General features: G+C 38.0%; 1 protein-coding gene across 1 annotated transcript; it reads left to right on the top strand.

Annotated features, from left to right (window-relative positions):
- Positions 1–6,636: 6,636 nt before the first annotated feature.
- Positions 6,637–12,580, top strand: mrps22 (mitochondrial ribosomal protein S22). Its single transcript, XM_074641286.1, has 8 exons — positions 6,637–6,796; positions 8,163–8,320; positions 8,412–8,576; positions 9,368–9,511; positions 9,930–10,013; positions 10,272–10,417; positions 11,488–11,596; positions 12,139–12,580. The coding sequence occupies exons 1-8, from the start codon at positions 6,667–6,669 to the stop codon at positions 12,229–12,231; spliced, it is 1,029 nt and encodes a 342-aa protein (XP_074497387.1). The 5' UTR covers positions 6,637–6,666; the 3' UTR covers positions 12,232–12,580.
- The last annotated feature ends 14 nt before the right edge of the window (positions 12,581–12,594 follow it).

Here is a 12,594-nt window from a genome sequence, read left to right as displayed (position 1 = left end):
ATCTAATTAGTTAACCTCACTTTTAAAAAACATGCAAACTGATTGCCTTAAAAAAACAACTAAGCAATGGTACCTGTTGGACTTCAGTAAAGTTGAATAAGTATTGTATGTTGTAGTAACAAATATTTAGTGTAGTATGCTTACACTTGTAACCAAATAAAACCTGTATAGAGTACTTGACTTTAGATGTACTCTTGACTTAGTATAGACTACTCAGATTTACTATTTCAAACAACTAAATAATTTCAAGTACAGTTTATAAACCACTTAACAAAGGCACACATATCACTTCATAAATGCCATATAATATTAGAAATGGAAACAATGACAAGTTGTTCCATCATCTGCTCTCAGAGTCCGTACAGTACATGTTTGACGCTCCAGTTGTTTGAGGATAGACATCCTCTTCACATTTTCTCCCTCTGCACACACACACACACACACACACACACACACACACACACACACACACACACACACATTTTCCGCTTCACCCTGCTCTGAACCCGTTCTCCGTCCACCGTGCAGAAATCCTAATAAACATATGCTGCTAGTCATTCCCAGAGTGCCCCACTACCACCAGCACCACTGCTGCTCAGCCACCCACCCACCACCCTGTACACCCCCTGCATCCCCTCTCCATGATCCCCCACCACCACCACCACCACCACCCACATCCAGTCCCTCTTCTACACTCAGGTTTCAGCTTCCTGCTGCTCCCAGTCACGCTGACACACACTCTTACACTCAACCTATTGACTGTCGTAGCAGCAGTGGTGGAAGAAATACTCTCGTTCGTTAAATAAAAGTACTGATACTATTTCAAAACACTCAATTACAAGTCAAATTCCTGCATTCAAAATTATATTTACGTTAATGTACAGACGTATTGGCTGCAAAATATGCTTACTGACTAAACAGAATTTTCTTTTTCAGAGGTTTATCTTATTATACGTTATGTTTTTGATTATTATTAAGTATTATTGATGCACTGGGGATACATCTGTGTACATATTTTACATGTGTAAAAAACAAAATCAATATAAACTTAAACTTAAAATATAACTTTATTAGATTCATCAGATACATACAGGTATATACATGAAATTTGACCTCTGCATTTAACCCATCCTTAAGAGCAGTAGGCTGCTGTAAAGCTGCTGTAAAGCGCCCAATAAGCATCTCAATATGGCCTGCGCTCTCTCAATATTTGACAAATGTTGGTCCCCAAAGTTTGAATAGAACTATAGGCACACAAAAAAACTTTTAAATACGCTGTTCCTTCTTCCTGGAATAATATACAGAAGGACCTGAAACTCTCAGAGCAGATTACTTTGGGGGAATTTAAGTCCTTTTTAAAGGATCAAGAAAATAGCTCTTGGTCGATGTGATTTCTCTTATATTTCTCAATGAAATCGCTGTAAAATTGGTCATAGTTTACGCATTACAACTGTTTTTGTATTGCATAGTAACTGGATATACAATATGCTCATTCACTTGTGGTGTGTGACAGCTTTATTTATACTTGTATTGTTGGTGTTTGTTGTTTTAACCCTGTTTTCGCTGCCCTCTTGGCCAGGACACTCTTGAAAAATAGATTATAATCTCAATGAGACTTTTAGACATGGTTAGATGCAGGATATATGTGCATGTAAATTACATTTTGATATTGAAGCTGACTGAGCTGGAGTTAATTGTAATAATCATATAGTGAGGCGGCATTTTCATCTATAACAGTGTATCATAACTTATAAGATGATGATTTGCTTTGTATGAAAAACTGGAATCAGTAACTGTGGCTGCCAGTTAAATCCTGAGGGGCACCAAAAGGGCTATAGAGCCGGCCCAGATTTTCCTTTCTGAATATGACATTAAATAAATTGAGTATGATGTAAGTTACTTTTTTTTTTGCAGAATGTGTGTGCAAAAGTAGTCCATGTGGATCCACTGCATGTCTTCTGTTTCAGGGTCAACTCAATCTCAGTTCAGGAGGGGAACGGAAATTCCAATTCAACAGCGAGCATTTCACATTTCACAGCTACCTGGGAGCCGAAGATAAGTGGCACTTTAGGATCACTTAGAGTCACACTGAAGGTTCACGCTCCCCCACATATAGATAGATAGATAGATATATGGAGGGATAGATAGATGGAGAGATAGATAGATTTATAAACGACTTGTGGGCATTTAAACCTCCTCACAGGAGGGAGTGTAATCCTCTCTCTCTGGCAGTGGGCTGCTGGGTCGCAGGATTACTTTCTGTCAGCAGTGTGACAGCTGTGTACATCTGGCTGTGTAGGGGCCTCTTACAGCTCAATCCACACGTCGTTTCGCCGGTGTCTGGGCCTCCGGACTCGCTGCCACTGCTCACCTCATTACCGAGCGAGCCACACCTCCATCTGTCCGCTTAATATCTAAATCCTACTGCAGATTAGTGGGGGAGTCCGGGCCCGGAGGAGGGAGGAGGAGGAGGAGGGGAAACAGGATCCAAGAGGAAGGGTTTGTGCATGGCACATGAGGTTTTATTAATGATCTCTAGGGTTGTGTGGCGGCTGCTGCTTTTTGGGGGTTTGTGGTGGCATGTTGGGGGCTTGTGACTACTGCTGTGCTTTGTGCATGCGTGCTGAAGGAGATGATGTGATCTCATAATCCCTCCTTGATGATCTAAAATGTGAAAAAGGCTTTATTTTAAAGTTTGTTCTTCACAAAGGTCAAAAGCTTAGGAATCTCCCTTTAATGCATATTATTTTGTCCTTAATGGGTAAATCTGGTGATATATATATTTTCCTGATTGTCAACAAATCCCATAAAAAACAAAAAATAAGAATACATTTCCAGGGAGGCCGTTTTCACTTTGCCATAAAGGAGAGGTGGAGACACAATCTCACTTCTTACTGTACTGAGAGGAAATATAAGGACTTTAGAGAAGTTTCTTTGAAAAAATAATAATATATCGTGAGTTTATCCATCGCGCTGATCCTCAGAAACATATTGTATGTACACATATTTATGTGGGGAGAAAAATCAATGTGCAACATTAGCTGCAAAATATGTTGACTTTTGCTACAGTATATACATCAAGAGGTGCTACAAGCTCTGTAAAAGTTTCTGATTTATTACATCTGAAAAAGAGTGTGTGTTTAAAGTGTATTTACTATCTCGTGATTATCTATTTAGTTTTCTTATGTAAAACGTAATTATTCAATAATATGTAATTTAGCTTTGCCAATAATGTAACCTGATCATTCATGCCAATAAAGCTTAATTGAATTGAATTGAATTGAATTTAACCTATACATACAAGTATTGTCCGTCTAGCCACAGCCTTCCTCTGCACCATGAAGCTCAATTATTGTCCAAAACCTATTTATTAATTATAACTGGCTGATATTTCTCTCCTTACCATGAACACACACACACACACAGTTTATCTCACACATTACCCAGCTGTTTTAGGAAATTATTTAGCCTTTTTAAAAAAAGTAAAGTATATATTTTAAACCCATAACATCCTCAGTGAGAACAAATATGTTTGGGGCACAGAGCTACAGACTGTAGGGAAGTCAGAAAGCTAAACAATTCTCTGTAAAAGTTGGATTTTTAGATTAATCAGAAGCCACTCTTATTGTTATACATTCCTTTAATGACAGATGTTAAAATCACTATGAAGTGTAGTGGTAGCAAATCATCTGATGTCAAAATCATGTCAGAGAAGAGATGAGGAGTTTTGATTTGAAACTAAATTTTGAATTGAGCCATGTTGGATTTTAAAAAGCTGACTTTTCAGAATAAAACGGGTCACTGAAAGTACTGTTGGTTGTTGGTTTCGGTGACTTGTTGAAAATAATATGTTGTATATTACATTCAATAATAAAATAAAGAATATTGTCAGAAGTATCATTTAACTGCTGATTCCAAGTAGATTTTTGGTTTGTTTGGTTGATTAAGTCAAGATGACAAGTTGTCCTTTCCTCTGTTGATCATATATATCAGTTGATCAGATAAATTTGACAGCTTTTAACTCTTATTTATGCATTTACTTCCACTAGAAAAGGATATTTTAGTAGTATTCATACTCCTAATTCTTGCATCAATAATAGTTCATGAAACAATTTCACCATAAGTTCCTCTCAATAATAACACAAGTCATGATTTGATTGTAACACAGAAAATGTTTTTTTTGTAAATCTATAAACTACAATTACCGAAAACAAAATTCCACCAACTCTGGTTGTGTGGTCAATAAAGTAAGGTGATGATTTCTTTCTTTTAAATTAAGCCAGACAAAAAATAAATAAAATTCAACCACTGAGTTTACAGTCGTTAGTTGAGATGTGAACCCACCGCTGGTTGGCTTGTTTCAATAAAAGCAGCAAAATCTAAGCCAGACACTTCCTGTGACTCATCCTCAGCTTTTCCTCACAACAGCTTTTGCTGATGGTGATCACTTGGTTTTTAGACAATGACTCATTACTGAAGTTTTGAGAGCAGAAATGACCCCAAAGCTACACGACCTGGTGAACCTGGTGTGCAGTAACTATATCTCTACTGTTCAAGGACTATTTGGACTAAAGCACCGCAGAAAGACAGTAACATTTTTATCTGTTCAACTTGCAATCCTGTCAGTCTTTGAGTCAGTTTTTAAGCTGAACCAGAGAAAGCAAACACTTCAGAGATGATGAGGATGATGTTACTTTATTGTCAGATCAAGTTGGAAATTTTTCTTTCATCTCAGCAGCTCCATTTGTAACATCAACAGACAAAAAAATCGCAGACAGGAAACAAGGATACATACATTTAATGTACCAGTTTAATCACTGCGGACAATATATTCAAGACCCTTCAATGTACATTTGATCTGCAATTAGGCTCCATATTTAATTTTAGGATTGACTGTTGCACAAATATAGTTTACATAATAATAATAATGCATCTTTTGTGCATAGATACAAATGTGTGTATGCATGTTTGCATCCTCTCTTTTGTCTTATCATGTCTTCAGTATTTAAAACAACTTTTTTTTAATTTTATAATTGATAAAGAAATTTATTAATGCATATTATTAAAATACAATATGATTTTTTTCTTAATGACGCTCCTGTTAAATTGTAGTTCATTTCAATTCAAGTAAAAATGAGAAAAATTTCACAAAACAAAAACAAAAAATATTTAGAATGAGTTTGATTGGACTGCAATTATTACACAACATAAATTATCTACAGATACATTATTTAGCTTACACACAATTCGTTTTATTCATAATAAAACTGTTTCGATAGATAGAGCGTGCACATTTCTGTGAGTGTTTCTCTTTATAAGTGGAGAGTTTAACTTCTTAGTTCTTATCGTCCAGACAGATTTTAAAGTTATCAGCCAATTCAAGAACACGCTGTAACGACAAGTCAGGAATGTGTGTAGGCTACACCGAGTTGGGCCACGGAGGAGATAGACAAAAGAGGCTGTGAGAGTCTGATAAAAACATACATAATATGTATAAATGAGCATTATCTCTAGCTGAGAGCAAGAGAAAGATGCTTTACTGGTGATCTTCTTGTGCAGGCATTGCAGGATTTGAGGATATTTGGTAGCATAGTGCCACCTGGTGATCAAAATAACCTTCCTATTCATTTTTCTTAAGATTTTGTGTTGTTATACTGTAATATTATTTCATTATGAGTGAGTTAAAAATGTCAAGGAACTACAGGAATATAATCCAAAACAGAATCACATGTAAACAAATTAATTTCCTAGTACTTTTTTTTTTTAAACTCTTTTTTTATTTGAGAACAAAGAGCATGAGGTCATCGTGGGTGTTACAATGTAAGATCACAGTACATTTTTGTAGATACATCTTAATATACAATGTCACACTTCAATCAACGGTGTAAATACACAATCCATTTTTCCCAGTACTCAATACTTTTTTCCAATTTAAGCCTTAAAATAAATGTGAGTCTTTCCATACCATATGTTTAATTTACAATACATTTACATTTACAAATTTACATTGGTCTAATGTTGGAGGATCAGTCTGCATCCACTTTTGAGTTATGGCTTTCTTACTACTTGCCAAGAGAATCTTTATTAAATATTTATCTTTGTGTAAAACAATTTCTGGTATTTTTCCCAAGTATAGTGTAATGAATGAGTATTTTATTCCCATTATTTTATGGATCTCAGTTGCCACCTCTTGCCAATATTGTTGTATTTTAGGGCATGCCCAAAAAATATGGAAATGATCAGCCATTGAGTTTCTTCCTTGTACTTTTGAAGGTTAAAATATTATACTGACCTGTTAATATTTGTTATATTGTTAATTTACAGTTACTATCTGTTGTTATTTGGTGTTTTGTGTCCTTGTCTGAACTTTTTTTTAATCTATTACATAAGAAAATGTTTGTTTTTCTTATGTTGTTATAGGACATGTGCTTATAAAAAGGGCCACAGATAAAAATGCACAGCAGCAGCTCTGAAAACCAGAAGTCTTTTGCTTGTTTTGTCTGTTAATGTTGATGAAATGGTGCATGATAGGCAGTGGGAAAGAAAAATAAACAAATGAAATATGCATACACACAAAAACACACTACATATCCCATCACCATCAGTGCTTGGCTGCTGAACTGTAGAGGTCAAAGGTCATGTCGCCTCGATGACGTAATAACAATCATGGCGGCGCTCGGAACAGCACGGTGTTTGTTGTTTCGGAGCTACTCTCGGGTGAAAAATGTCCAAAAGAGCAAACAAATGTTGGTCAGATGTAGCGTCAGGACGCTCTGTAGCGGAACACAAGATACAGGTATGTTTTAATATAATGAATATCATTGCAGGTGCTTTATTTTCTTAACTATAACACTGACCTTGCAGCGTGTTTCGTTAGCCTCGATGCTTCCAGTGTGGCTGCCAAACTCGCTTCACAAATTGGCCAGTTTAAGATTGACTTACATATTTGCAAAGATAGAGACCATGTAGAAGAGTGTTTCATATCTTTTATATATAATTAGAGTATTTATATAAATTCGGCATTACGTTAGTTGATGAAATGTTAGCAGCTTTGTAATTAAACCCATATTAACCCACAACGTTAGCAGAACTTTACAGTCTATTACAGAGTTAATTTCAACGGAGGAAGATGGCAGAAGCCGCATTCAAATTAATATGAAAATTTAGTTTTAATCACAAGAGGTGTTGCTTGGTGTACATATTGTATGCCGTATTGAAGAGGGGAGCTTTATCGGTCTTATGATAGACTATTTATTGCTACAGCTTTTGGCAATATGAAGGTATCTATCTTTACACTCAAATGTGGCAATATTTGTTAGGAGTCTGGTTTGTGTAAGAAAGAAACTATTATTATATCTCTTGTAAAGCAAACTGGTTATAGTTACATTCCAGTCGTGACAATAATACTGTGGCTTTAACAGCTAACAATGTAAACCAATTAGATTTATTTTAGCTACCTAGACAGCTAACTCTGAGTGCTAAAATGTATGGAGCTGTAGCTTGTGCAAGTGATTAACTAGTATGTATCTTGTGGATGTATTTTTGTCTATGCATTTTCTTTATTTTTATATATTATCACTTAAAAAAAAAAAGCCACAAACACTAAACACAGTGCATCTAGTCCTTTTGCATAAATGTTACAATTCTATTGCTTCCTATGATGTCCATGTCAGATAAACTAAACTAAAATTGACTAGCATCACTTTGTTCTTTAATACAAGTTTGAAGAAACATTTATTAGATTTATTGTAAAGCTAACTAGTTACATTCCAGTTGTAACCATACCACTGTGGCTTTAACGGCAAACAATGTAAACCAATTTGAAATGATCTAGATAACGTTTGGTAACTTTGAGTGCCAACTAACATTTATGGAGCTGTAGTTTGTGCAAAATTAACTAGTATGTATCATGTGGATGTTTTTGTGGATGCATATGTGGTATTTATGGACGTATTTTTGTGTATGTATTTTCTTTTCTTTTATAAAAAATAATAAAAAAGCCTCCTGTGGACAGGTGTTATAAATGAATAAATACATGTTTTGCTACAAACACTTAAAACAGTGCATCTAGTCCTTGTGCATAAGTATGTGTCACAATTCTAATGCTACTGTGATGTCCATATTAACTAAACTAAAATGAACTAATATAACTTTTCCTCCAGCCCTCTCAGACAAAGCAAAGCCCCAGTTCACCGATCCAGCTGTGCAGGACATCCTCACCAGGATAACAGGCCTGGACCTGCAGAAAGTCTTCCGACCCATTAAACAGGAGCTGAAGCCGCCCACATATAAACTCATGACTGATGAGCAACTGGAGCAGGTGCCCATTAAAATACGCCATAATAGCCCCTCTCTATCATGCAGTCACACGTCACAGTAACACATCTAATCCTCCTTATGTGTGTTTCCAGGCGGTCGAGTTGGCCTCAGAGCAGGCTAAGAAGCTGCTGCAGATGCCCCCCGTCCTGTCGGAGAGGAAGCCCATCAGCGATGTGCTGTCTGAGGACAAGATCCTGGACGGCATGGACACAGCCAAATACGTCTTCACAGACATCACCTATAACATCCCACACAGGGTAGGCACATGGTGTTTTTGTGTGTAACTGGGGGTTGAATGGGTGATTCATTGAAGCACGCCACAGTACAATTAATAATTCAGTGTAGGTTTTATAGCATGAACAATAAGCCGAGGTCAGATTGAACGTTGCCTGAAAAAGACAGCTCAGACTTAACATTCAACGCCTGGTTAGAAAGCTGTGTAGTTGCTCACATTACTGTATATACTCGATTAATTGGTTTAATTTTTAAGAAAAAACACTCAAAATTCTTTGATTCCAGCTTCTTAAATGTGAATATTATCTGGTTTCTTTACTCTTCTATGACAGTAAACTGAATATCATTGAGTTGTGGAAAAAAACAAGACATTTGAGGACATCATCTTGGGCTTTGGGAAACACTAATCAACATTTGTCACCGTTTTCTGACAAATACACCAAACAACTAATTGATTAATCAAGAAAATAATCAACATTAATCAACAATGAAAATAATTAGTTGCAGCCCTAATGTATAGAAGTGTGTTGAGTTTCAACAGTCAGTTGGGTGCTATTAAACTGGAAAAGCAATTTTGGAGCTATCATCCTTTCTGCTTTTTAGGAATTGATGTCACACAGATTTATGTGCTAACGGGTCACCAGTGTGTTTTTGTTTCATGTCTAATTGAATTGCTCTTTTCTACCTTTAGAGATAATAACATTTTCAATACAGTTTGATGAAACTAAATTTTTTACTTTGTTAATGGACTCTGGACTTTGCTGAGATACAGTATATCCCTATATGCACTGTAAATTCTTTGTTTCTCCCCCAGGAGAGGTTCGTCGTTGTACGGGAGCCCGACGGGGTCCTCAGGAAGGCAACATGGGAGGAGAGAGACCGGCTCATTCAGGTCTACTTCCCCAAGGACGGACGCAAACTCACAGCACATCTCGCCTTCAAGGAGGAGAATCTCAAGGTAAGAGAGTGTTATGATCATTAGAGCCTATTCTCATCGCTGCCTGCTGCCTCCTCCAGCTATAATTAGCAGATATAAGATGATTTTCCTGTGGTGACGTAAAGAAACTTACCCTATGAAGAACTAGATCCCAGCAGATTTGTTTTTTTAGTCCGTCAGATTCAGTATGTATCATGATCGTGATTTTGCACCAAAGTGCTTCACAAAGACATATATACATACAAGCATAGAGACGTACTGTATATGTGCATGCATGTGGAAATGAAGCAAGATTAAAATAGAAACAAATTGAAACCCAGGGAGTCGGATAAAGACAGAAAAGCAGCCCTGAGAAGAGGTCTAATCAGGCAGAATAAGTGAAAACACCTGTGTGGGTGTCCAGCGAGACTTTAATTCTCACATGTTCTCTCTCTATTAGATGGTGTTTTCCCAGGACCGCCACGAGGATGTGTTGGACCTGTGTCTGGTCCAATTTGAACCAGACTCCTCAGACTACATCAGGGTAAGACGACAGTGATTTTCCTGTTATTTTGACCTGATCACCAACGGCACTGAAATCTGTGGACTGTATTCAGCCTGTTAAAGCATGAAATCTCCACAGTCAGCACTATATTTTCTTTGGGTCAGTTGATACTGAGTGTGAAATGGAATAAGAGTTGGGATTGTACGTTTATTAATTTGATGTGAAGAGCATTGTGCTGAGTAACTACAACGTCCAGTGGATTTAGGATCACATCCATTCTGTGTGCCTTGTTTCTAGGTACATGCTGCCACCTATGAGGACGTGGAAAAGCACAGCAAATACGAGCTGCTGCGCTCCACCAGACATTTTGGAGGCTTGGCGTGGTACCTGCTCAACGCTCGCAGGGCGGACGGGCTCATAGTGGACACGCTGAAGAGAGAACTGTGAGTTTATGTGTGTGATGAATGCATGCATGGTTAATACAGGTATGAGGCTGTTTTTTGCAATTGCACTAGGTAGGGCTGACCCGAAAGCTTCGAAGCTTCGACTGTTGCCATGGTAATCGCCCTCCAAATCAGTATTCTAATGCTTCGTTGTTGTTTTTTGTTGTTTTTTTGTTGTTTTGTTGTCCCACAACATTATTCATATTCAACATTAATTAGTTATTTATTCTCAGACGGCTGACCCAGGCATTGAAACGGGGGAGATGGAGACAGACAGAAGTACTTTGCCGCGCCGCAAAGCTTCGAATACCTTTGAATATTTCTCACTGAAGCTTTGAAGCACAAAAAATGGTATTCAGGACAGCCCTAGAGGCAGAGGTGTTGTCACATGACTTGGATTAGAGTCAGACTCGAGTCACAAATTTGATGATTTTAGACTCAACAAAATAAAAAAAAGACTTGCAGCTTGACTTGGACTTTAACACCAGTGACCTGTGACTTCACGTGGACTTGAGCCTTTTGACTTGGAAAATACTTGATACCTTCCCCCAAACCCAAAGATTAAAAAGTGTGTTATTTAAAAAGGGTGTGCACGAAGACGATCAACTGTCTGGTACACAAACAAACTGAACAAAGATCCTTTATTTGTTTGGGAAAAAGATTTACTTGTGGGGGAAAAAACGGAACTAAAATTAACAAACTGAATTTCTATCTGTTGTTACTTGTTGTTGAATCCCCAAAGTGTTTTTTTTTTGTTGAACTCTGGACTCTTTAATTTTGGTGAACAGTATTGGGATTTGTACTTGATTATCTTGCACTGAATTCCCCATATTGTTTTAATCAATCTGACAGCATTCAATGTTGTTAGATTTGGCAAAAATGGCATTATAACTTGTTTAGGACTCGAAACTCTAAGTTTGGGACTTGAGTGAAAAGACTTGAGACTTACTTGTGACTTGCAAAACAATAACTTGGTCCCACCTCTGGTACTAAGTTACACCAGCTACTGTACCTGCTGGTGAAGAGCTGTGACCTCTGCCCTCATTGTGTATATGTGTGTGTGTCTGCAGGCTCCAGGATGCGGTGAGCCTGGTGTCTCTGTTTCACATGGTGCACCCCCACAGCGAGTCAGCTCAGGAAGCTGCCAGCCAGCAGGCCACTGGCACTGACCTGCTTAAGGTGAGAACAACTCCACCTTTACTGGAAATATCTGCTGACTCGTAGCTCTATTCTACACTTCTATGTGTTTATTATGGGTTGCCATTTGATCCAGAAATTGTCCAGGTCATACAGATTGTGTCCCTCAGGTATTAGGAGTAAATCAGGAGTCAGTGTAGCTCTTGAGGTCAAGTCAAGGCCGTCCCATCTTAAGTTTCCTGTGTGAGAGGCTTTGGGTTTGTCTCCAGCGTGGGAACGTCAGGGCCAAGCTCAGGACACATCAGGTCCTATTAGCGCTCACAGCCTCTTGGCCTTGAAGCAGCAGGGAGGGACATTGAGAGTGACAGCCATTTAATGTGAAAGGTTAGCGGAGAGGAGACACGGGGTGTGTGTCTCTCTGCTGTCACGCAAGGCCTCTCATTTAGTCATGCTTGATAGTGGAGCACATACTTAGCTGTGTTTTATTAGGCTGCCACTAAGATAATGAATACTGTGATTGTACTCAAAGTAATTGGGGTGACTTTCCTCTCCTTTGGCTGACCTCTGACCCTTGTCCTCTGCAGATCTATGCCCAGAAAGAGTCCCAGAGGTCGGGCTACATCGAGCTGGCCCTGCAGGCGTACGAACAGATGGCTGCTAAGAGCTCTGCTGCCTGACGCGCCCACTCCTAAATAGAAATATATAAATTTATCCACAATGAGGAATGGATGGTGCCCATAACCAGAGGAATGGACTGAACATAGCCTCCCATGTGTAAATACAATACAACTTTGTTTTTACACTGTTTGGGTCGAAGAGTAACGTGCTTCTTAACTGAAAGGAAAGCTACACACCTCACAGCCATCGACTTGGAAGAATTCACAGTTCTTGTAAGATACATAATGTTAGTCATTTATCTATGGAGAGACATTGTAGCTCTTATTGTCGAAATGTGCATTTCATTTGGACCTCTGAGTCAAACCTGATGTGTTACATAACAAAATAAAGATCTTTGTACTTATGTGACGTGTTGTTGGAGT

This window comes from Sebastes fasciatus, chromosome 7, assembly GCF_043250625.1.
Source record: "Sebastes fasciatus isolate fSebFas1 chromosome 7, fSebFas1.pri, whole genome shotgun sequence".
In the NCBI taxonomy this organism is placed as follows: Eukaryota; Metazoa; Chordata; class Actinopteri; order Perciformes; family Sebastidae; genus Sebastes; species Sebastes fasciatus.
The sequence above is the reverse complement of the archived record's forward strand: the minus strand, read 5'-3'. Positions and strand labels throughout refer to the sequence as shown.